At 39.7% G+C, this 26,288-nt stretch overlaps 3 protein-coding genes across 7 annotated transcripts in view; 2 read left to right on the top strand and 1 right to left on the bottom strand.

Annotated features, from left to right (window-relative positions):
* The window catches only part of igf2bp2a (insulin-like growth factor 2 mRNA binding protein 2a), a 69,245-nt gene extending 60,913 nt beyond the window's left edge, over nucleotides 1-8,332 (top strand). For all 5 annotated transcript variants that reach the window (XM_067603408.1, XM_067603406.1, XM_067603407.1 and 2 more), the window contains 2 exons: nucleotides 180-293; nucleotides 2,541-8,332. In XM_067603408.1, coding sequence (XP_067459509.1) covers nucleotides 180-293; nucleotides 2,541-2,639 — 213 coding nt within the window. In that variant the 3' untranslated portion in view covers nucleotides 2,640-8,332. The remainder of the gene's footprint in view (nucleotides 1-179; nucleotides 294-2,540) is intronic.
* Nucleotides 8,333-8,455: 123 nt separating this feature from the next.
* On the bottom strand, nucleotides 8,456-15,053 carry tmem41aa (transmembrane protein 41aa). Its single transcript, XM_067603411.1, has 5 exons — nucleotides 14,770-15,053; nucleotides 12,688-12,838; nucleotides 11,926-12,087; nucleotides 10,508-10,646; nucleotides 8,456-9,716 (listed from the first exon to the last, which is right to left on the bottom strand). The coding sequence occupies exons 1-5, from the start codon at nucleotides 14,940-14,942 to the stop codon at nucleotides 9,496-9,498; spliced, it is 846 nt and encodes a 281-aa protein (XP_067459512.1). The 5' UTR covers nucleotides 14,943-15,053; the 3' UTR covers nucleotides 8,456-9,495.
* A 399-nt stretch (nucleotides 15,054-15,452) lies between these two features.
* ehhadh (enoyl-CoA, hydratase/3-hydroxyacyl CoA dehydrogenase) lies at nucleotides 15,453-26,249 on the top strand. The gene is made up of 7 exons (XM_067603405.1): nucleotides 15,453-15,748; nucleotides 16,856-16,959; nucleotides 17,294-17,463; nucleotides 17,894-18,005; nucleotides 18,621-18,725; nucleotides 23,209-23,550; nucleotides 23,971-26,249. The coding sequence occupies exons 1-7, from the start codon at nucleotides 15,675-15,677 to the stop codon at nucleotides 25,194-25,196; spliced, it is 2,133 nt and encodes a 710-aa protein (XP_067459506.1). The 5' UTR covers nucleotides 15,453-15,674; the 3' UTR covers nucleotides 25,197-26,249.
* The last annotated feature ends 39 nt before the right edge of the window (nucleotides 26,250-26,288 follow it).

Below are 26,288 nucleotides of genomic sequence, written 5' to 3'. Positions count from 1 at the left end.
CTACTATTTATAATTATATACAGAGATTTTAACACAAGCGCAATAAATATCAGTAAAAGTGCTCCACACTGTACATCAAATAGTACCTTGTTTACTGTAATTTGATACCTTTTACAAGTGATGTCAGTGTGTTTTAGAAGTCAGGCTGGAGGTGACCTCTGGACTGGTTTGTTTTCCAGGTGAACGAGCTGCAAAACCTTACGAGCGCTGAGGTCATCGTACCGCGGGACCAAACTCCAGACGAGAACGACGAGGTCTTTGTGAAAATCAGTGGGCATTTCTTTGCCAGCCAGGTATGCAAAACAAGTTTAGGGCCCTGAAAACACACAGTTGTTGTTGGTTATTTTTGGATGATTAGTTTGATGAGCGTGACATTGTTAATGTGCAAATTATGCATTTCACAACAACTCTTAATTGAGCAGCTATGTATGTGCCTCACTTGTGACTGTTGCTCACTTTTGTTTGGTTTGTGTTTTGTGTCTTTGCTCATTTTGGCTGTCAAAGCGATTCTGCACTCTTTTATCCAATTTTATTTATCAGTTGACATTATAGCTGATTTCAGCGTACTCCGCTGAAACAGTTTCGTTTTGAATTGCCTCAACACGAGAGTCAGGAGGATGTCAGTTATGTGTTGTCTATACACACCCACAGGGTGGACCTGAGAAGAAGCTTAATCATCAAAAAACGCCTGTGCGAGCGTACCATGGCTATGCATAATACATTTAAACTGAAACCAAAACTAACTGTTGCATACAGTATCTACTATCACTAAATGTATACGAGACGATAATCAACTGAAAGATAAATAAAAAAAACTGAATGAAAAGAGCAAAATAAGTAATTAAATGTAAATGTTTGACGTTACTCAGTTAAAGGCCCTGCAAACCTCCACAGGGGTTATTTTGGCTAATTAGACCTCTGCTCAGGTTGAAGCTGGGTGGATTTATGATAATTATGTGAGTTCACTGGGCCTCGTGTACTAATAACAATGATAAAGGTGTAAAAATTACAGCTGCAACAAAACTAACACAAAAGTGACAATCATGCACGGCCGGCGCACACCCGCACACCTGAGAAAAGGTCTAATCAGGCAGAATAATTGAAATCACCTTTGTCTGTGTACCATAGGTGTACATGCTCTAAAGACTAAATAATTATTTATGTATTTATGTACCATATTGAGGTAAAAGTATGTTTAGGTGTGTGTTTAATGGCAGCTTTGAAGGTGACACATGTACTTTACTATCACTATAATACACCAAGGCCACAGAAGGGGTTTCTTTCATCGTTTCTTTCATCTTTCATCGATGGTTGTCAAAAGCTGAATCATGAAACAGGAACTTTCTTTTCTCATTGCGTATCTGCTACTGAACTGACTGGTATCAGCGGGTCGTCAAAATATGAAGCTACTATGAATCTCATTCAGACAAATAAAGAGGTTATCTTCCAAAGTAACAGTCTTTTTTGTATGAAATTCCCTCTTTGTGTTTCCTTGTTGGGCTTCAATGCAGGGACAGTAATGAAAAAAGGGAATTTTGTATTAAAAACAACTGTAACTTTGGAAAATATCAACTTAATTTGTATAACCCAAACTGTTAAGTCTTATATTAGCTTCAGATAAACTGTGGAACAAATTTTTACACTGTTCATTTTGTCCACCGTCCATCACTTATACTTTCAATATATGTACAGTACTGTGCAAAGGTTTTAGATGCTAAATGTAAAGTGAGGATGCTCTCAAAAATAATTCCATTAATAGTTTTTCATATCAGTTAACTTCATACAAATTGCACGAAAGACAAGAAACCTTAATGAAATCAATATCTGATGTGACCATGCTTTGCCTTTAAAACAACACAGGCTCTCCTCGGTACAACTGCACACAGTTTTTCAAGGTACTTGTCAGGTCGGTTGTTCAAAGCATCTTGGAGAATTTGTTTCAGCTGTTCTGTGGATTCAGGTGTCTCAGCTGCTTCTGTCTCTTCATGTAATCCCAGACTGACTCCATGATGTTGAGATCAAGGCTCTGTGGGGGGCGTCCCATCTTTTGCAGGACTCCTTGTTCTTCTTGTCACTGAAGATGGTTTTTATGACTCTGACTGTATGTTTGGGGTCGTTGTCATGCTGCAGAATAAATTTGGGGCCTTTCAGACGCCTCCCTGATGGTATTGCATAATAGATGAGAATCTAAACATCTAAAATATCTAAAACTTTTGCACAGTACTGTATGTATGACCTGATTAATGTTTTAACATCATGAACATACCCATCAACAATTATTTTGTCAGCATTCAACAACTACAGATCCCATTAATCTTACTTACACTAGTAAGTAAACACTATTTTTGACAAAACCTTAAGAAATTGATGACAGTTTAAATTCAACTAGAGCTCATTATATTTGTTTGCTGTTTTTAAGCATTGTGGAGCTGCTTTCCCTTTTATTGTACTGTACTTTATCAACTTGCTGTTATTTTCATATGGACATCTTGTCATGTCTCAGTTAACACCTCATCCTGCATGTGACGTCTTTCCAACAGACTGCACAGAGGAAGATCCGGGAGATCATTCAGCAGGTCAAACAACAGGAACAGAAGCACCAGCAGGGCGCCGCCGTGTCACCGCACCACTCCAAGTGACCAGCGGGGTGGCTCCAGTGGGCGCCAGCCAATGAATGTAGCCCTCCCAAACGGACAGAGACCTACCCAGACAAAGGCCAAGGCCAAGGGGGACATGCAGGGCAGACCAGCAGCACCGGGATCAAAACCAAAGAACTTCACGAGGGGGGAAACAAGTGAGAGCCAAAGGCTGAGGGCATTGTGTGCACTGCCAGCCCTGTGAGAGCAGATAGAGTGGGAGAAACCGTACTGATATAACTGCAAAAACAGACAAAAAAAGACCAAAACAATTAAAAAAAACAACAACAAAAAAAAAAATCAAGAAAGGTGGAAATGGCAGAGAATTTGGGAACTGTTGTCTTCACAGTTAAAAAGGTAAAACAGGAAGTAGTATGTCGCCCTGCATAACGTTATCTCTTTAGTTGGACTAACATAGGCCTAACAGAAAAAGCAACTGTATTAACACGAGCGTAGGTGAGGCATTGTGATTCATACTTTGGGTTAGAGCAAGAGTGAGTTACAATGGAACGCCTTCTCTCACAAGAGTTTGATTAAATATCCTTAGCAGTATTAATACAGGGTAGAAAAGTATATTGATACACACTGACAGTATGAACTGTTATTTGTCTATCAAAATAACAGTAAGTCTTGGTGTTGTTTTTAATATTTTGCTTGTTCCAGAGATCGATCGGGCTGCAGCAGCCACATATAGCGGTTTCCCTCATTTGTTCATATTTTAGGTCACTGAAATCAAAACGAGCACCCCCTCCCCCCCCTCCTCCCCACCGTTAGTAATATGGTGAATGGTTCTGAATTTTTGTAACAAGCCTGTGTGTGTGCCAACGCAAAAGATAACGTCCCTATGAAATGTTTCGCACCATTCATATCTGATGCTACACTTTTTTTTTTTCTTTCTTTTCTGCTAATTTCTGCTATCACGTTCTCATCACTCTCTCTCATCAATCATAATGTTATTTTTAATAGGATAAAAATATTTGTCGTCAAGAAACACTTTTTTTTTCTTTTTTTTTTTTTTTTTTCCTTTTTAGCCTTTTGATAACGTTGAACTGACTGCCACTTGTGCTCAACAGAAGTTAAATGCAACAGAGGGATTTTTTTTTTTTTTTTTTGGGTATCACTCTCCCATGCTGTAGAGTAGACTGTATCTACATTCATGCTTATTGTCCTGATGATAAAAAAAAAAAATCAAAAGGACGTGTCAAAAGACATCCTCCTCAACGATCAGAGCAAATTGACGTCTTAAAAGCAAACAATCGGTGCATCTTTGCTTGTTGACAGGTATTTTGAATGTGCACCGCCACACGCTCAGCCTTACGAGGACGTCACGAGGGCGAAAAACAAAATGTGAGGCGAGGGCCCGGTTAGTGGGTTGGGGAGGGGAGGGAGGGGAGGGAGGGAGAGTGCATACCTATGGAGTGGCAGTGAGGAAAAATTAGATATAGGGTGGGAGTTTATGGGGAGGCACTGTATGACCTGTGGTACACACACAACCACAAACGTGACCGCAGCCGCGTTTGGCTTTAACCCTCTCTTGTCAGGGAGCTTTCTAAAACGGCTTGACATGACAGCTGTGAATGTACGATATGCAGCCTTTTAGAAAAAAAAAAAAAAAAAAAATCCCCCCCACCCACCCCCCCCACCTGCCGTGTCCAGCAGGCCAGGCCAGCGGCACAGACACACACAGATTGTCATTCTCACTCTCGCTTCTTTTTTTTTTTTTTTTTCTCCTTTTACTTTAACGCTTTTGTTTTCGTTCGTTTATTTTGCGAGCTGGCCGACTGCTGTGCGAGTACGCTGGACACGCAGGTCCTGGTGTCCCCTTTGTGCTTTACTTTGGAGACCATGGAAGCTTGTTGCCTTATTTCGTCACCTATCAAGACATCGAACCCATCAGCTTCATCTTCCAGACGCAAGGTTATTGCCAACACGCACAGCTTCCTCCGCGCGTGTGTGTATGTGTGTGTGCGTGTGCGCATGTGTGTGTGTATATATATATATAAAAAGAGAGAGTAATATTTATGAATCTATTTTTTTCCTATTTTGTGATGAGAGCTATTGATAAGAAACAAAAGAAAACAAAGTCCTTTTCTTTTTTTCCTCAGTGGGACACTGCCATATTATTTTGAAGGGAAGTGTTTATTTTCTTGAAAACTAGACTATGAATAATAATATAAATAAAAACCTGAAAAAATGGGAGAACAGTAAAGTGAACCACCGCGTTAACTTTGGTCAGGATGTGAACAGTGCGCATGTCAGTATTGTGATCTACCTCAGGCTTCAGGGTACCTCAGTCCAATCTTTCATTTCCCCTTTTTCCACATTTTGTATGCCTTGTTAACTGATCATTTTGAGCGTTTTTAATTTTCTTTTTTAATGAAAAAAAGAACAAGAGAATCTACAGTAATCTCTAAACTCTTCAGGTCCAGCCGACAAGTGAAACTTTGTAAACCGTAGTCAACTCTGTTGGACTGTCTTTGCCTGGACGCCATACAACCTCTTAATGATACACGTCAAAGGATTTTTCCAAATCGATTTTTTGCTAGAAAGGAATGAAGAGCAGGATCTAAGGGGTACATACCTGCCCGAAGTGGTTCTGAATGAGGATGTTGTGTACTGATTTCACCAATCAAAGAAAGAAAACAATATAAATCAGCTGATAGAAACAGAAACTAACCAACTGTACCTCCTGTTTTTCCCGACTGTACCTCCAGGTTTTTTGAGACTTAAAAAAAAAAACAAAAAAAAACAAACAAAAAAAAACAAAACAATGAAGTTTATTCACTTGTGAAAAAGGAATTTTTGTAACAATCCAACCCGATCTTACCAGCTCTATTTGATAACAGCATACTCTGGGGTTGATTTGAAGAAAACACAAAGCTGCAAAAATACACTGACAGGACTCTTGAACATGGTGTAAAACCCTAGTCTTCTGTGTAGAATGTAGAACAACTCTAGTCGATGAAATGTCACTGTGTACGACAAGATAACTGTATATCTGTAAACATGTACAATAGAGTCACACATAAATGCATCATTCTCTGTCTCGCTATAACACTTATCAGTCTGCACCTGCATCGTGAGAGAGACTTTGAGAGAAGTTTAGAGTGGTCACAGCTTCCCTCAAAAACTGACTCTCTAAGTGGTTTTCTCATCGATCTACCGATTTTGAATTTTTCTTTTTGTTGTGCTGTACATTTCAGAATTACCTCTCAGAATCAAAGGCTGACTTTAGTTACTAAAACTGATGTAGGGCAAAAGAATTAAATAAATGAATGATCTAGTGAAAGTTAGTGTTTGTCTTTGGAGTTTTTTTAACTGTTGAGAGCTGATTTTTTTTTTTTTTTTTTTGTTAACCTTTTGGAGGGCAGACTTGTGTCATAAGATGAGGCAGATCATTTTTGTCCCAGTGAACACAGACTAGCAGTGCTAAAATAAAAAAACATAAAAGGTCTCTCAAACTCACACAATGCCTGAGGCTGTTTAAACAAGCCTCCCCACAGCCAGTACAGTACCTCATACTGATGATCGCTCACCAGACCTGATCAATACCCTGACCTTACCCACATGAATGCAGTACGGTGCTTCTACTCGCAACGCATGACTCCTGTGGTGGTCTGCTTCGCCGTAGTAGGACATGTCTCGGAGAAAACAGCTTTTCACTCATGGTTTGTTTGACTGTCAGCAGTAGTTTCTAGAGCAGTTTTGAAGTTGACGCTCTTTTCTTGCATTGCGGAGGACTCTTCAGACCTCTGTCTCTCTTGTGTTTTTGGCTCTTTAAAGGCGCGGTGTGTAGAATTTAGTGGCATCTTCGGAGCGGTCGTGGCGGGAAATGGAATATAATATTCATAAGTATGTGTTAATTAATGTATAATCACCTTAAAATAAGAATTGTTGTGTTTTTGTTACCTTAGAATGAGCCCTTTACATCTACAGAGGGGAGCGGGTAATGGATGTATTATAAGAGCTGGATACCGGACCGAAAATGGCGCCTATTTAGTCCAATAAGAATTGTTTAAGAATAGTTTCTGGTTTCCAGGTTTACTTCCGGGGATATGCGGCCCACCCTTGAGTTCCCCCTCGGCCCATAGACTTTACATTGTGGTCTGTTACATTGTTACGTCATGGATTTTTAAATCACTTTTCTCATCTCGAGGAAAGTTTTACAAATATAAAACCTCCATGGATCAAAAATTTATAATAGAAAGTCATAATTGACCTTGTTTGCAGTTCGAGGTGTCCTGTCAACAGTTTTGCAGACGTCTCTTTTACAATGATGGTCTATGGGGAAAATGCTTTTTGGGCTGCAGGGGGATTTTTTTCGCAGTGGCCACTTGGAAAAATTGGCTGCAACACTGAGCGGCGATGCCGTTTCCAGCTCTTATAATGCACCCATGGAGCAGGTTCTCTTCCACAGAAGCCGCCATGTTGCACCACCATGTTTCTACAGTGGCCCAGAACAGACAAATCCATCAATCAATCAATCAGTCGCTCAAGAGAGGGCCTTTCGTGTTTTTTGTGAGTTTTGCAGCCAACGTAGGTTCTCCTACGTGCTTGGAAGGGGAGGGTTATTCATTTTGCTGCAATCTGCAACCTCACCACTAGATGCCACTAAGTCCTACACTCTGGTCCTTTAAGTGCAGGTTTCCCTCTAGCTGGTTCAAGATGTTCGTTTTCATCGTGGTGGTGTTGTAAGCAGAGCATCCTGGTTGTTGAGACATCTGTAAGTCTGAGGCGAAACTTGTCAAGATGATAGTTTTTTTTTTTCTTTTTTTACTTCCAAGGATTGGTGTTTCTAAGTTTTGTGGGGTGTTGCTAGGTGTTAATATTCAGTACCCGAAAACCACAATTACACACATCACTGAGGGTGTACGAGTGTTGTTAGTCATATCACATGGTGGTTGGATAGTTTAGGCTTTATTTTGTTTTCTGTTGATCTGGTTTTTCTCGTCATTTACACTGATTTAATAATGTAGTCTGGAGTCGTAGCTGGGATTCTTTGCTTTAATATTCATTCCTCTTAGATCACTACCAATACTAGCTGTTAAATTGTGGTTTTAAAATATGCTAGCTAGGATTTTTGAACAGATTCAGGAATCAGAATGGTGCAAATAAAATATAAGAATTTGTGACATGCAAAGAAGGAGGGATGACAGAGTATCCAGGTCTGGAAAAAAAAAGCGGATAAAACTTGTTCTGCCTTTGGGACTGAACAGAAAAGAGGGCATTCAACAACCATCCAAAAAATATGGATTAGCTGAGGAAGGATTTAGTAAAGTCTGGTCAGATGTATGCAGAACCACAGCAGTGTTTTTGTCCCGTCTTGTTAAATGAGAAAACACAAATCATTGCATGAGACTGTTTTAGGTGATCCAGTATGTACTACACTTCATATAGCACTAGACTTTCAGTAGTGGTTTTACATGGATCCATTTATTAACAACATTTCACCATTTGGGGGATTCCTTTTGTTTCCTCAGTAGGTCACGACCCTAAAGTTTCCCATGTGGGCCAAAAGGTCCCAAACACCTCAAGGTAATTGGTGACTGTGCGCTGGACAGACATACGATCCGTGTTCAATATATCTCGTGGATCCATGCCTTTTCTGGTTACAGCCATGCTGTTGTTTTGAGTTGTGAGTGAACTGTATTGCTGAGCAACCTGGATCTGAGCAATAAAGAAAATTTGAAAGAAAATGCTGATTTTCACGTGTTTTCTGTTGTTTTATTACTTCAAAATTGTTTTTTTTTTCACCTCTGGAATAAAGGTGCCAAATCATCTGTGATCTGACACACCACAAATGTCACTGTGTATTAAAGTACGCTTCAAATAATTTAATTTAATCTCTGATTAAACAGAACGCTTACATGACAATACACATCTTGACCCAAAAGAAAAAAAAAACAAAACTTAATGCAGCGTAGATGCTGTTGGACCAGATTACTGTACAAAAAGCTCATGAAAGAGACAGCAAAAACTTCAGGTTTGATTTAACAGAAGCTTCACGCTGACTGAATTTACTGCACATTCACTTTCAAATAAGAATCCAGCTCATTAGATAGCATGAAATCATGACATAATTTAATTAATTACTCAAAATAACTCTTCAACATGGCACTCAGGTCTTATGAGTGCAAATACTGGTCTCTAAATTTCACAACTTGTCCAAACTCTTGAAAAACAGTAAAAAAAAAACTGCCCTAAACACTGTATTACAATTTATACTGAAGTTGGAAAATGTGATTGTCAGTATTATATAGCGATTTTGTCGTACCTTCATAAAGCAAGAAAAATACAACTTTTAAGTTGTATAGTATATACACAAACACAAGTATTTTAGTTACAAATAATTAACACAAACCCAACAAAACAATCATCTGAACCTGAACATTTACATTAATGTTTCCACTTGTTCATGTCTGAGGTAGAAGTTTGAAATAGTCCAAAACTGCTTAACAGGCACTTAAAACACTTGTTTAGATCGAAGCAGAACTCACACTGTGTCACACACATGCAGGAGCAAAGTTTCCTTAAAATCCTTCCCTCTCTCTCTCCATGATTACTGTACATTCATACATCTATATACATATTCTGTATATGATGTGCTCACACGTTGTGGCACACAATAACATTTGGTAAAAAAAAAAAAAAACAACAAAAAAAACTCAGCTTCCAATATCACGGTGCCGTTTTTCTAAAAGCTGTGATCCCTTTCCAACTCCAGAGAAGTAAAGCACTTCAAATAAAAGTGACCTTGACACACGTGTGTGCACAAAGGTTTTCCGAAGAGTCGCACTTTAAAAGACAATCACTTTGAGGGCATCGAAGCGCCAGGAAGCAAACTCATGCCCAGAACTGATTACTGGATCTTCTTATTTGTGGCGAGTCCATTCTGCAATGGCGCATCCAGTTTCAGACGGCGCTGACTGTAGCGGCGGATGAGGGCACCGGGCAGCAGAGCCATGCAGGCGATGGCCAGCAGCTGCAGCAGCCGCTCCCAGGAGAACAGGTCATCAAGCGACGACACCTCGGACAACATGACGCCCGTCTGGACACAGATGAAGTTGTAGGGAAGGAGGCCTGTGAAAGCAGATAGAAAACAGAGCAAATAATGAACAAACTGCAGAGACACATGATAGGAAACGTTATTTGCAGTGCTGAGAAAACTGCTTTGGTATTCTTGTTTGAACTGATGGATGCATATCTGCTTTCAGTGATTTTCTTCTCTGTTTTGGAACATTTTACATTATTTGGTAGCTGACAGCAGAGAGATGAAAACAAACGTGCAACAAAGGTCTCCAGCTGCATGTTGTGGTTCTTAATTCACACCAGGGTGCCTGGGTTTTCTGTGATTTTCTGACAATTTATGAAAAACGACAAAATAATGAATAAAAAAGTTTCGGTCTGGAGGAAAATGAAGTAGGATATATCCTAAATAACAGCATTTGTTATCTATAATCTGGACACTGATGTGTGAGTTTAAAAGCAACAACTAACAAAACTCCACAGTCTAAATCATCTTAGCCCAAACTGCAGGTGCACCATTAGAAAAAATGCAAAATTACTGTTAAAAATATATCAAGAACAGACTCAAAACTCTTGTCAACAGATCACAGACACAACACAGACAAACTGAATCAACAAATCTCACAGTCACACATTGAAACTAACAGGAATGAGACAAATATATAAAGAGTGCAGGTGGATGACGAATATTAAATAATTAGTAATTGTCATGCAACCTATTATGACCAAACTTTAGTACAGATTGGATTCAGTTACTTCATTTATTGTTTACATTATTTGTCAGGCAGAGTGACTACATGTTGTACAGTATGATGAATGTGGAGAGGGTGTCTGCATGTGCTCACCAATGAAGACTGAGCAGAAGAAGAAGGTGATGGGGATGTTTACAATTGGAGCAGACATGTTCAGAAACCAGTTGGGAGTCATTGGAAAGAATCTCAAGAAGAGCAGGAAGAAGAACAGACAGTCCTGGTTCTCCTCCACCTGAGAAAGAGAGAGAGAGAGCGAGATGTTAGATGTTAGATGAGATGTTCTGTCACATCGGTTTCTGATATTGTAATAACAAAAGAAATCCAGTGTCAAATGACAGCAACCACAATAACAACAGGCTGTGTAGCTCATCAACAGGAATCATCATTTGATGTTGTTATAGTTGGAGAAGAATCAGATCCATTTTTGATGAATAACACTGCGAAAAAAACCTGTTTTCACTTTAGATTTACTTACAAATGATAATCACGTGTTATGTCTGGAAAAAATAACTCTGAATACTCGTTGGAAGCATTTAGTTTTGACTCAGATTCATTGTCAGTACGTAGCATCGCCTCCTGTTCAAGTAAGTGTCATATTTCCTCTTAAAGGTTGTGAGGTTTACACAACTTATCTAAAGGGATTTTACAAAAAGCATTGCAAAGATAAGTCCTCCTCTGTCGGTGGAGAATTTTTAAGTGGAAAATCCAATTACATTTTGCATGAACAGTTTTCTAGATGACTGATGGTTGCAGCTCTTAAGACAAAGGATTCTGTTTTGTATGTATTGTTATAGAGCTGCAACGATTAGTCAATTTATCAAGAAGTTGACTGACAGAAAATTATACGGCAACAATTTTGATGATCGATTAAACATTTTGAGTAATTTTCTAAAAGAATAATACAAATTTTTTTTATTCCAGATTCTCAAATGTGAATATTTACTGGTTTCTTCAGTCTTCTATGATAGTAAACTTAAGATCTATGGGTTTTAGACAAAACAAGACATTTGAGGACGTCACCTTTGGCTAACAGTGATTGACATTTTTCACCATTTTCTGACATTTTATAGACTGAATGACTAATTGATTAATGGGAAATTAATTGTCAGATTAGTTGCAGCCCTACCTTGCAGTAATGAGATGTATTTAACAGTGGATTACGTATAATAATTTTATTTTAATTCTAGACTTTTATAAAACACCAATGATGGTTATATAACTAAAAAATTTGTGCACTATTTGCACTTTGGAAGTATCATGTACGTAAATTGTAAGTATCAAGTAAAGTGAAGATGCGTAGGCTTCTTGTATTTATATTTATATGTCAACAGTGTGCAGATCTTTTTCCTTTCTATCATTTATGCAGAAGATATTTGCCCCTTAAAGCAACAGTTGAATGTTGAGATTTGTGCAACAGTTCTCTACAAGTTTGCCTGCTGTCAAATATAATTTCATACAAACACTTTCAATATTTGTTGCCTTGAATATGTTCTCTTTACAAGAAAACGTACCTTTCTCTGCAGCATGGAGACTTTATCAGGGAAGAGGTTAACGATGTAGTGTTTTCCAAAGGCCTGGGACAAAAGGTAGCACATGGTGGAGCCCACAGTGGTGAGCACACAGGCAAGCAGCAGTCCTTCATACGGTCCAAATATAGCTCCTGCGAGAATGTTCTGCACAATGAGAAGCCTGTGTTACAAGACATCATCAATATGTTTGTAATAATCATCTCAGATCTACTGTATCTCTACCTGTGAAAGGAGAGAAACACTCTGATCTAACAGTGATTTTAAGGGTAAGATTTTACCACTTTAACCTGCATGTGGCGTGTGGTTGAGGTCTCATCTCGGTGTGACACACTCAACAGCACAGATGGTAGAAAGTATAAAACTAATGTGAGTCAAGATTTCTTGACAAAGTCCTGTATGACTGACACAAAAAGGCAAGACTGACATCCCTTTGTTTGTTGCACTAGTTGAATATTTTCATCATCTGCATGGCGTCTTTAAAGAAGAGTCCCAAGCCACACATGACATGCAGGCCTATTTTCCTGCAAGCGGTTTTGTTCTTGGAAAATTTTAAACCATGTCTCTTTTCTCTGTCACATATATTCAGACATGTTCCAATGTCCACGTCCCAATTCTTATCCACTAAAATCCAAAGATTTACTTTTAATCGTATTTTAACACACACCATTTGTTCACTCGGTCACAACGTCCCCCTTGTCATCCAGCATCAGTACAGAGAACATTTGAAGCTATTTTTAAACGTACCAGGAACGAGGATCCAGGAATGGCAAAGGACTGCTTGTAGAGATAAGCACTACAGAAGAGTACAAGGACATATCCAGTGTGCTCTGTCTTGTAAAACTGCAGCAGCTCAGCCAGTTCCCTCAACTCCTCCAAGTCTGACGGGAACTTCAACCTGCCACAACATCACAACACTCCAGTTAGTCTCATCATCCGCTCATCCTTCATGTACAGACAGCGCTGGGAAATATGGACAAAAAAAACATGGTAACAATATATCTGCTAACAAATACAAAACCATGTGTCACATAATAGTCACATACTGAAGTGCAAAGTAAATGAAAGCATGCTGATATTTGTAATTTAGAAGTATTTTACCCAATTTGTCTCACATTAGGGAGGCAACTATCAATTATTTTCATTAACGACTGATCTGCCGATTATCTCAATTAATCAATTTGTAGATAAAATGTCAGAAAATAATGAAACATGGCCATCACAGTTTCAGAGCTCAAGGTGAGGCCTTCAAACTGCTTGTTTTGTTTACTCGATTAATTGATTATTAGATTGACAAATTAATCTACAACTATCTATCTACTAATCGTTTTGAGTCTTTTTTTTACTTTTTAAATATACTTTCTTAGGTTTTTGCACAGGGAAAATGTACATACTTAAACGTAAAAAAAACACATTCAATAAAATACATCATTAACAATAATAATAATACAATCATCATCATGATCAGTCTTAATCATCAATCATAATAATACATCTTCAACAATAATACATCATTAAATAATGGTGTTAACACTGTTTTTGTTCTGCTTTAGGCTATTGTATAATATATAACATTTAAAATTATACATTTATAATAAACAATATATGTCATAAAATACAAATATACAATACACAGAAAGATTTTAAGTCATACCTGTTTTGAGTCTTTTTTAAAATTATTTTTAAGAAAAAATGCTAAAATTCTCTGGTTCCAGCTTCTTAAATGTGAATATTTTCTGGTTTCTTAAGTCTTCTATGACAGTAAACTGAGTAACATCACAACTAGTTTTAAGTCAAACCTGGTCCAGTATGCAACCTACACAGATGCGATGTGAAATCCTGAAGCCTCCAGTGCACAAACACTGAAAATAGACTTTTCAGTGAAGACATCTCATGTCCAGCAATTGAACTTTTGAAATGAAAAATAGTTGTATAATATTTTTATAATCTCTAAATCAGGTAATTGAACCTGGTTAGATGAGGACATCTCTTCTCAGGCCAAAACCAACGAGTGCTGAGGTCACATATGGACCTTGGTTTGGCTTATCAGGTTTAGCTGATAAGTACAAAATCTGAAATCATCTGAGATACATTACGATGATTGATTCATGATTCGTTGTCACTGAGTTTGACAGTAGTTCAAAGTCACCTATTAATCTATTAATCCAGTAATTCATGTAGGGCTGCAACTAACGATTATTTTCATTATCAATTCATCTGTTTATTATTTTCTCGATTAATCGATTAAATTAGTTATTTGGTCCATAAAATGTCAGAAAAGTAAGAAAAATATCAATCACTGTTTCCCAAAGCCAAAGGAGACGTCCTCAAATGTCTTGTTTTGTCCACAACCCAAAGATATTCAGTTTACTGTCACAGAAGATTAAAGAAGCCAGAAAATATTCATATTTGAGAAGCTAAATTCAGAGAATTTGGACATGATTTCTTAAAAAAAAGAGAAAAAAGATTCAAATTAATTAATCGGTTATCAAAATAGCTGTCAATTAATTTAACAGTTGGCAACTAATCGATAAATCGTGTGATCGTTGCAGCTGTAAAGTCATGATAATATTAATAGACCGTAGTGTGCTGAATTACTGTGCAATTATTCAGAAAATGGTAACTTATTTCTGGTTGATGAGTGCATCTGTGTGTGAAAGACAGAGTGGAGGAGATGGGAGCATGAGAGCATTAGTCAGCTATCTTAAGGGATAATAACCTTAGAGAAGCATACAATTTCAATGCCACCTTAGGCATTGTGGAGAGACTTATTTGGCGTTACATCCTATGGAAATACGTAGCTATCATGCTACAGCTTAGCTTAGTCACCTGGACTCTTCGGAGCTGTCAGTCGGCTCCTCGGACTCTTCCGTTTCAGCATGCTCGGTCTTGGAAGTTGCGTGAGAGCTTCTCCGTGGTGCCGGAGGGAGGTAGAGGGATAGTGAGTACAGGTACAAGCTGGCTGCAACAACGACAGCGACTAGTCCGACAAGTGAGCGCATATTCCTCACTTTGTTGTTCACCAGCAAACGGCTGGTTCTCCTCCTTCCCTCAGTCAGAGCAACCAACGGAAAAGACACAACGACCAACCGCCATGACGTCACGTCCCCCTGCCAACACACTCGAGTTTTTTTTTTATTATTTTTTATTTTATTTTAATATTTTAGGTCAAAGATGTTGCATTATTTGGTCGAAAGCTAGTGTTACAAGGTAGCTAATTTAACTGCATACTAAAAAATAAATAGATAGAAAAAATAAATAAATAGAGTTTTCTGTTCCGATCCAGGCCAGGCGGGGGCGGAAATGCGCGTAACTAGCGGTTACCGTCAGCGATATTTTTTTTCCTAGGATGGCGAAGTCATGACCCGCCCTACTCTGCTTCTGATTGGATTATCTTCATATTCGTATCCTAACTCTAATCAATCTCATTCCTCATGTCTAAACCGAACAGATCCAACCAATGAATGCAGTGAGTATTAGCCAATCAGAGACAGAGTAGGGCGGGTCATGATTTCACCTTCCTAGGGGAAAAATGGCTTACCGTCAACTGCCAGTTGAACACAAAGTGTAGAGGACGAAGAAGAAACTGCTTTGGAAACACGCTGCATTGCTTCATGGACGTGAAAGTGTGATAAAGGTGATGTTGCCATGTTAGCAAGAACAGTAAAGTTACAAAGTTCAACTTGCAGCACACCAGAAAAAAGTGCGATCGTTTGTAGTGTTTGGTCGACAGCATGGCTCAATATACTCGCGTTTCTGGGTCTGTTGGATTGATTTCTCTCAGGAATCCTCCTGTCAACGCACTCAGGTGAGCTGGAGTCAAAAACAACTGAAGAACAACTTCTTTAATCCTGTAAAAAAACATATTTAACGTTGCTTTATCACGTTGAAACTTAATGACTTCTTCAAACTTCTTTGTTTATAAACTTGATTTTTGAGCTGATGACATATTGTAGACAGTAAATGACAATTCTGTTTGTGGCCTCAGAGGCTCCATCTGTAAAACATGATGAATAGGTTTCCATATGGTCCATTAAACGGCTGATTAAGCAGCACTTTCCTCTCCCCAGGCCCTTATAAGTCTGTTTGTATTTCTGTTACTGGAGTTTTATAACAGTTTATTCATATGAAGTCTGAAAAAAAACTCTCATTAGCTTTCCAGCTAAAGTCTCCTTCTTATCTAACTTACAAACATGAACACACCTCTTGTCCTGCACCTTAGTTTGTTGAGCCACCAAACAAACGTTCACAGGGGGAAAGTGCATAATATATAAATCCATGGTAGGCACACACTGTCTGACCATGACTTGTAGCTATAGCAGTTTGTTCACTTTGTCTCTTGTGCCATACATTGTAGGACCTCTATGTGTAGTACCGGTAGCCTGCCAGCTAATGTCAATCAAACAAGCCTCTGACACGCCCCTCTAGCTGGCTGAGACAAAAAGTAGCATTTCCCATATTTCCTCAAATACATTTTTCTTCAATTTAATAATACAAAGCTATTAACAATATCGATATATATTTAAAAAAACATGTTGACATTAATATTTGACTGCAAAGAGGGATAATTAAATGTGATTTTAGTTGGACTTTAAAGTTTATTTATTCACCTTGTTCACACTCACACAGTTACACATATTAACACCTGAAAGCTTCCCAGTCCAAAAAAAAAGTCTGATCTTATGTTTTCTCTCATGTCTTATAATTATTTTTTTATTTTATTTTAATTAGGGAAGAACAGCAGGGAGGTCTGACTTTGAACTGTCCCCTAAGCTTAACTAACAACAAATGTGTTTGATACTATAAATGTCTGGGGAGGATTACCCACATTTTAGTGAATTAATGTGTGAACCTTAGCAACACGTTGAGTCCAGTGTCATACTGTATAGCAATAACTTGTGTCTTTGTTGTACAGTTCAGTGGTGAGGCAGGGCATTGTTGACACGGTGAAGAGAGCTCTCAGCGACCCAGAGGTGAAGTCTCTTGTCATCTGTGGACATAATGGAATATTCTGTGGAGGTAAATACATTTATACCCTTGTTTCATATAAATTGGAACTGGATTTCATTAAAAATGTGTAGAAAAGATCTTTGCACAGCAATCACAACAATACCTTACAGGGTGTTAATGAGAACAGGAATCATAACAACAAAGTAATCTCACCAGGAAGCTCTATAAATATTCTTAAGTGGTTGATGTTAATTAAATAACAAGGGCAACTGTGTGTTGTATGATAAACATGAACTATTGAAAAATATTTATACGAGCCTTCGGAGTCTTTGGAACCAGATGCACCTTATACTGTGTTGTTTGAGCTTCCTGACTACATCATCGATTTGAATTTGTATAACAGGAGCCGACATCAAGGAGTTTGGGACCACCATGTCTGGGCCTCCGCTGGTACCGATGATCCACGCTGTAGAGGCTGCAGACAAGCCGGTGGTGGCAGCCATAGAGGGACTTGCTTTAGGTGGAGGTCTTGAGTTGGCGCTTGGCTGTCATTATCGAATTGCACACTCCAAAGTTAGTTTACCATTCAGATCTTTCTGTGTCTCTCTCAGTCAGTGTCTCTCTGATGTGACTGTCAAGCTGCATCAGTGTCTAACTGACAGTGTCGTCTTGCATGTGACAGAGTGACCTTTACATAACACTCAATCAAAGAGCTGTTTTCAAGTCATTAAAAACAGGACCAGTTCGTCTTGGTTAGGCCAAAGAGAAAAAGGAAATCTGTTTTTTATCCCTCTAAAATATACAGTACTTTCAGGAGGTAAGAAAGACAGTCTTGTTTGTAGTTTTATCACACTTTTTTTATCATTCTTTTGTGAGAGTTTCTGTAATAATCCATGTAATGTGTTTACTGGCCAGAGGACACTGTGTCTGTGAAAGTCATGCAAACCCACACTGTTCATTACCTTCCATTCATCAAACTTTTTGTACCTTTGTCTCCTTTCAGGCCAGACTGGGGCTTCCAGAGGTGAGTTTGGGTCTGCTGCCAGCTGCAGGGGGAACCCAGCGTTTGCCAAGACTCATCGGGGTCCCAGCAGCCTTAGACCTCATCACCACAGGTAGCAAAGACAAGTTAACCTTGCCTCACTTTTACAGAGTTGATAATTACGAGTTTACAGTATTTAAAGTGCCAAATAGATTAATGCAAAACATTAATAAATATGAAGAAGTTGTTTTTTTCTTAAAGGGTTCAGTTTGTACACCCACATTTTTAGAGTTTCAGTTGGGTCTTGTTATACGGGAAAATATGGAGTGTCCATGCATGTTATATTTATGAAAATGTAAGTTAAACACCGTAAACAGGAGTGCAGCTGCTCTCACCAAGAGATTTGTAGTCTACTCATATGACCAGCAGGGGTCAGCGTGTATTTAGTTTTACTTTGTTTACCACCACTGAAGCCTTTTGTGTGATTCACTGCTCTGTTAAGATTGTTAGAAATTTTCTAAACAAATTACATTTAGGCAAACTGTTATTCCTCACCCTTTTTGTAAAAATTATGTTTGTGGCATTTTGCCTTTATCTGATAAAGGCGAGATAAACAGAGTACGCTGTGGTTACATGGAATGTGTCTCAACCATCAAGCCCCCTAGATGCCCCATTTATCCTAATCTAATAATTGCAAATGTCACATGTTGTCTATGTTGACCCTTCATGACTTTCATGTCTCCCACAGGCCGCCATATCACTGCTGCTGAGGCGCTGACACTTGGAATAGTGGATCAGGTTACTGATCAGAACACTGTGGATGCAGCTGTGAAGTTTGCCCTGAGTGTTGCAGGTGAGACACAAACCCCCCCCCCCCTCCCCAGAAAGCACAAGGTGCCCACTGGTATAAAATCCACTTGCTTTTCACTGGTTTAAAAATTAACTCAGTGAAAGGCAGAGAAATTCCTCCTAGAGCAGTTATTTTGGGCAAATCCAACATCAAGAAGTGTCGACATGTAGGTTGTGGAAGTCAAAGGAAGCAGAAGACACGGCAAGCAGATTCTCCACCACAGAAGCCATAAATGTTTCATGGCTCTGTCAGATGTGCTCTGATGTCTTCACTGCTTTTGCTGTATTATTCAGAAGGGCGAAAAGGGACAAACTTTCCTAGAATATTAATAATGGGCCCTTGCCAGTCATTTAGGTGGATAAGGATTGCCCTGTGCTGGTGAATCAGACTCATTTACACCCTGAATGGATAGCTTAAGTGTGCCAAGTCCCTGCAGTTCTGAAGGAATTGTTTCTCTGTCTGTTTCAAAGAAAACCCAGTCAAATTCACTACACAGTGACAATACTGAGAGACAATACTGGCAGGCTCAACTTGAATGAAAAATAAAATAACATTTAAGATTTATCTATTGTGCTCTTTCAAAAAAAAGTATCAATTTCTAATTATTAATTTTCCCACTGTTATTATTGTGCGAATTATTTAATTCAACACATTTAAACAAATGAAACAAGAAGTCATAATTATATACATTTTATTTTCATTTTGAAGGAATTGTTTGGGGAAAAAAACGCTTATTTGCAGTCTTGTGGAGAATTAGATGAGAAGCTTGAGAAGATCATGTCATTACAGTAAATATCAAGCAACAGCCAGCAGAAGATTAGCTTAGCTTAGCAGAAAGACTAGAAACAGAAGGCAGCAGCTAGCCCGGCTTCCTTCCTAAAAAAAACTGCCCAGCAGCACCTCTAATGTCTTTCTATACCTCTAATATGTCTCTATAGCTTGTTTGTTTTATTTGTACAAAAACCAAGGTGTGAAAACGCACATATCCCCTTTGGTATTGTGAACTAATACACATACTGTAGGTGTGTGGCTTTGTGTTTACATTGTCAGAGTACATGAGGAGAAGGTGTGTTTTGTTCAGTCTTTCCTCAGCAGGTCACTGGTTGAACAAGAGCCATTGATTTTTCTGCATGAAATGGAACATGAGATGAGACATAAGATGTTTTCTGTACTATACAGTAGGTAGAGGGATACTTGTTTCATAATTGTGATCTTTAAGTGTTTGTTACAGTCATTCTTGACGATGACAGCTAATTTCTAAGGTATTTAATTTGGTTTGAAACCTGTGTGGGATGTTGTGCTTTCTCTCACCCCACCTGTGCAAGAGTTCAACTGATTCAACTGTATTACTCAAGGATTTTGTGTAAAACAACATTTTACAATTAAATATGATTGCAGTCTAATGCTCTTTACAAATGCTTTTTTTTCACACATGCCTGCCAAGATGACTTTGAGTGGGTGAGAAAGTGAGCGTTGTTAGTAAAGCTGAGGCTTAGAGTGAGTCACACAGAGAAGCCAACAGCATACATGATGGAGATTTGAGTAGATAGAACGGAAATCTGAGGAGATTTTGACAGATACTCCAATCTTGAGTTGAGTTAATTAGCAGGGCTGTTAAATCATTGAGAAGATAAATTTTAATCAGACTGACAACTTCCTGTCCTCACACAATTTACTGTATGATTTTCAGTCTGGCTCCACTGACACCTGTTTGTTGTATTTAACTGCCTACATCAGGACGGAGGTAGGGGTAGGGAATTTTTGTGGTATGGCAATGTTAGGTCTAGAGAAGTCATTTGATATGGCAGTAGTCAGGTGGGTAGGCTCTTCTCTGAAAGACAGGAAGCATTTGGTGGGACAATATCTCACCCTAGGTCTATAGATTGTGGGGTCCCGCAAGGGAGCGTACTTGGACCACTATTTTTCCTCTTATTTATAAATGACCTGAAGTCTGTCACTTAATGTAAACTCTTTTTATATGCAAATGACTCTGCAGGACTGGTTTCCCATGAAGATAAAAGCATAGTTTAAAGTACGCTGAGTGCAGAACTTCTTAATGTCAGCAGGTGGATGACTGATAATAAGCTGTCACTCCATTTAGGAACAGTGGATTCCATACTGTTTGGGTCAAAGATAAATTAAAAAGGTCCCCTGGTTTTAATGTTGTTGTTGGTGACAACGTGCTTGCAGCTAAGGAGTCAGTCAATTACTTTGGCTGTGGGCTGAAAAGGTGATCAAATAACACGCTTCTTAGCCAGAATTTCAAAAAATTCTGGACAGGAAAGCAGTGGTGACCCTGGTAGGAGCCCTTGTCCAGCCTTATTTTGACTGTGCTTGCTGTTCATGGGTACAATGGCCTAACTTCATACCTTAAAAACAGTCTTCAGACGTCTCAAAATAAGGTAGTCAGGGTTATTCTGAATTTCCCCATGGGAACTCACCTTCACCCTTCTCATTTTGAAAGGCTTTGGTGTTTGAAAATACAGGAAACAGTCTCTCAGATTGAATTGTGCATTGTGAATGGTGCTGTCCCTCAATACCTTTATTTCATCCATGTGAGGGATATTCACAGCCTTTCCACCAGAGGCAGTTCCACTGATTTTTTTTTTCCTTCCAGGTTTAAGAGTAACCTGGGGAAGGAAACATTTCTGTACATGGCAGTAAATCTGTGGAATAGATTGCCAGGGAATCTTAAAATCATAAGCATCTTGGGAGGTTTCAAGCTGGCAGTTAAGAATTGGCTCAGAGGTTATTTACAGCAGGATATTATGTCTGTTATTATTTTGTTTTCTTGGTTTTGTATTGATGTAGTTTGTTTATTTTAATTATTATGTGCAGACCTTGCAGACATGTATATAATCTGCTGAGGGGGCTGTGAAATAATGTTGATATGTTGATGTATTTATTTATGATGTACAGAGTTCGAATTAGTTTTATTAACTGAGTGGTGAGTAGAGCAACAAAGCAATAAAGCACTGAGGAAGAGATTGATTTAACACAGTGAATAACTTGGGCTTTATTGTGTTATCCTGATTTTCCTTTTATGTAAGCACTCAATGCCCTGGCAGAGCTGGTGTTTTTAAATGAAATTGTCAAATAAAATCAATCAATTAATCAATACAACGGCGACAGGAAATGTGTATCTAAATTTGTGAGTGCCATCGGCTGGTGAGTCAACCAGCACAGAATAGATTAAGTCTTTTACATCCATAGGTGCAAACAAAAAACAGCACATCACTCACTGTAAAGCCGGCACATTTAGGCAAAAATCTGTTAAACTGATGCACGTGTGGCTCATGCACACACACACACAGACACACACACACACACACACACAGATTCAAGTCTCTCGCTGGTGACCAGATTAACTTTTTTACCCCAGTAGTTGCAACATCTGCCCGCTACATCTGTCAGGACAACCAGGCTTCCCACTTGCCGCACAACAAATCCATCAACACAGCTCAACCATTTACAGATTAACCGCTGCAATAATGCCGTCCTAAAGTACATCGGAATCACATCGCACTGCAATTCAGCATCTAATCGACATTTCAGTGTGGAATGAATGTATATTTAACTGTTGGCTGAAATGACCTGCACCGTTCATTCTTCAGTCTTGATGTATTGATGTACACTTATTAGACGCAATTGTTTGTTATTGGACTAAGTGGAGAGACCATGGATCAGATGTGGCTGCTGTCTCTTTAAGCTTTGCCATGGTGACCCAGTTTCTGGCCCAGACCCACAGCTGAGTGTAATTCAGTGGAGCTGTGAAGGATTCTGTCTACTGTCTCATGTAATCATGTCAGAGGAGACAGAAATGGGAATTAAGATGCTTTTAACAGGGTTTAAGCAGAGTGGCCGTCTTCTTCACCCTCACTGTTTCCAGGTTTAAATTACTGCCCACACAAAGTCTTGAGTTGTCAAGTTTTTAAGGCACTAATATTAAATCTTTTCATGTAGTCTCACCTGGAAATTTGCTTCGGTATTGTGCTATTGCTCACAGGCCGTAGAATCACAGAAATTCAATTTCGCCCCCCCTTTGCTCTGAGAGTCGGAAAGTTACTAGCTATTTTGCCCAGAATTAAATTGTTGCTTTTCATTCGGTTTCAGATTGGTATTATTCAAGGTGAACTGTAACGGTGCACTGGCAGAGTCCCTCCGATTATCTTGGAAATGGTCTGCCAAATCACTCTGCTCTTAGAAGCTACTGGGGTATCCAGTGATTGAGTGGATGAGTGTTTCTGAAAAACCAATTACAGCCAGACTGAGTGCTGGCTGGCAAATTGAAGAATGTTGAAAAAGTGCTACCAATGGAAACTAGGAGGCATTTTTCAGTTTCAAGAAAAAAATTATGTATGTAGAAAAATGACATTCCACAGTAAATTTTTGATTAATTTTCTTTTACCTGGAAGCAAGAATCACAGAACTACAAGTGAAAAGTTTATTCCTTTGGAGTTACTTTTCTTCCATGTTTCTGTTTCAGAACAATCGCTGGATGCCCGTCGTATAAGCACCAACCCGTGTCCTCACCCTTCTGACTTGGATGCTCTGTTTGAGGGGGTGATGCAGAAGGTGCGTCAGACTGCCCGTGGTGCCATAGCACCAGTTGCGTGTGTCCAGGCAGTGCGGGCAGCTGCCACCCTGCCCTACACTCAGGGCATGGAGCGGGAGCAAGAGCTGATGGCCACTCTCTTCAACTCAGGACAGGCTCGTGCTCTGCAGTACTGTTTCTTTGCTCAGAGAGCCGTTGGCAGGTGGAGCATGCCTAGTGGAGCCCGCTGGGACACGAGCAAGCCCAGGCCCATCCGTAAAGCAGCTGTCATTGGTAAGAGCTTTGAGCTTTTAACTTCTATGAACACGAGTACATTGACTCATCAGGCTATCTGTGTGGCATCTCCAAATTCACGTTGCCTATGGAAACCGAGCCCTCGTTTACAGTTCAGCCGGGTATAAGTGGATGAACTCTCTCCTCCCCACAGGGAGGATTGGATGTATGACAATCTGGATATGTGAAGCTCAGCAGCTTGTGCATTAAATTTGCAAGCTTTGGAGAAACCTTATGCTACCAGGCAAAAACTATTTAGAGTCTAGCAATGTGCATATTGCACAAAAGAGAATCTTATACTTAAATATAGAGTAACTTTATTAGTCAGCAATGTCTATGGCCTTAGTTTTTGTGATTCTGAAGTAATTTTTCTGTTACCATGTAATTTTTTGTTTGTTGTTGTTTTTTTTGTCCTCCAAGGTCTCGGCACAATGGGGAGAGGTATAACGGTAGCCCTTGCTCAGACAGGGTTGTTTGTTGTCGCCGTGGAGACCCAGGAAAAGCAGCTGATGGAGGCAAAGCAGGCAGTATCAGGGATGTTGGAGCGGGGAGCTAAGAGACGTGGGGTGGCTCCTGTGCTCGACCTGGTCTCTTACAGCTCTAACCTCCAGGCTGTAGCAGATGCTGACCTGGTCATCGAGGCTGTTTTTGAGGACATGGCCCTGAAGAAGAAGATCTTCCAGCAGCTGTCTGCTGTTTGTAAACCGGGCACTTTCCTGTGCACCAACACGTCTGCACTAGACATAGACCACCTGGCCTCTCAAACCCGCAGTCCAGAGCTTGTGGTTGGGATGCACTTCTTTGCCCCGGCCCATGTCATGAAGCTGCTGGAGGTGGTGTATGGACCACGCTCCTCTCCTGAAGCCGTGGCCACTGCCATGCATCTGGGAAAGAAAATGGGCAAGGTCAGTGTGGCTGTTGGCAACTGCAGGGGATTCGTGGGGAATCGCATGCTGAAGCCATACCTGGAACAAGCTTTCTTCCTATTGGAGGAGGGCGCCACACCTGAGTTGGTAGATCAAGCCCTGGAGGAGTTCGGTTTTGCCATGGGTGTGTTCAGAATGTCCGACCTCTCTGGGCTCGATGTGGGCTGGAAGATCAGGAAGGCATCAGAGCAGCCAGCCAGAGTCCAACAAGGCCACCGGTACAGCCCCCTGGGAGACCTGCTTTGTGAGCAGGGACGGTTCGGTCAGAAAACAGGCCGGGGATGGTACCAGTATGACAAACCCGGCAGTCAGGTAGCCAGGTCTGACCCATGGGTGCACCGCTTTCTGGATGAGTACAGAGCCCGGCACGGTCTGGTGGCACGGCGCATAGACCACCAGGAGGTGCTGGAGCGCTGCCTTTATAGCCTGATCAACGAGGGCTTCCGCATCCTGGAGGACGGAATAGCTGCAGGACCTGAAGACATCGATTCGATCTATGTGTTTGGCTACGGCTGGCCCAGGTACCGGGGAGGTCCGATGTTCTACGCTGGCATGGTGGGGCTGGAGAGGGTCCTGGAGAGGCTGGAGCACTACCACCAGGCTCACCCTGATGTGCCTTACCTGCAGCCCTGCGGCCTGCTCAGGAGGCTGGTGGCCAGCGGGAGCCCGCCTGTCCACAAGTGGAGTGAAGTCATCAAGAAAGTCCACAGCCAGCTTTAAAACAACATTTCAGCTTTAATCTCTTAATACACCTCAATAATCATGATCTCATACTGTGATAAACAGAAAATGGACTGCACTTAAATTGTGCTTTTCAACCTAGTAATACTCACTGATTTCTTATTTATTGTGATCATTGGTGATATTAAAGACGGCTGCTGTGCTTTCTGTGATTAATAATCATAATATCTGAACTGCCATGTGTGCCTACACTGAGTTGCCAGTTTATTAAGTACAGCTGAACAATCTTGTGTAATCCAAAACAGCAGCCCTGCAATAAATTGTATCTTTGTGAAGCTTGTAAAGTTAATTCTCTTGTGTATGTAAACAGGGTGGAGAAAATGCTATTAATAAACTGCAGTCCAGTAGCTATAACACAAACCACCACAAACCTCTTCCTCAAAAATGACTGAGCTGAATAAACACGTCTCTGTCCGTCTCAACAACACTGAACATAATATGATCCACACAAAAAAAAATTCTAGCAAAAATGATGACCATTCATTGATTCCAGCTTCTTAATTTTCTGCTTTTCTGTTGTTTTTATCATTGTAAATAAAATATTTTATTTACAATATTTTGGACTATTAGTTGGACAAAACAAGACATTTGAGAATGTCACGTTGCACTTTGGGAAAATATAACAGCTATTTTTTACAGTTTTCTGACAAACAAACCATAAATTGATTGTCAGTTGCAGCCCTAATTGCAGAGCTGTTGTATTGGAGTGCATTCAAAAGTACAGCTGTACTTAATACAATACCTCTTTGTGAAGTAGAAAAAATAAGCATTATCTGTCAGGGTGTGTGATTGAAATACACTGATGGGGAATTTTACTCTGATGTGCAGGGGATTTCTATAAAGACGTGTGACCACAATCTGCAGGTTAACCTTGAATAAAACACTAATTATTCGCAACCTTTCTACTGATCTTCTTACAATAAGCTTGTTCAGGTTTAAATAAATGCTTTGTAATAAATATGAATGTACTTTTATACTGTATGTATCATCTCATATGTCATCTGCTGCCTCAGTAAAGATGTCATATACCCATTTGTTCCTTTTTTGTGATTTATTTGTGTAAAGCTCACT

Source organism: Thunnus thynnus, chromosome 11 (assembly GCF_963924715.1).
Source record: "Thunnus thynnus chromosome 11, fThuThy2.1, whole genome shotgun sequence".
NCBI lineage: Eukaryota > Metazoa > Chordata > Actinopteri > Scombriformes > Scombridae > Thunnus > Thunnus thynnus.
This window is presented reverse-complemented; position numbering and strand designations above follow the sequence as displayed.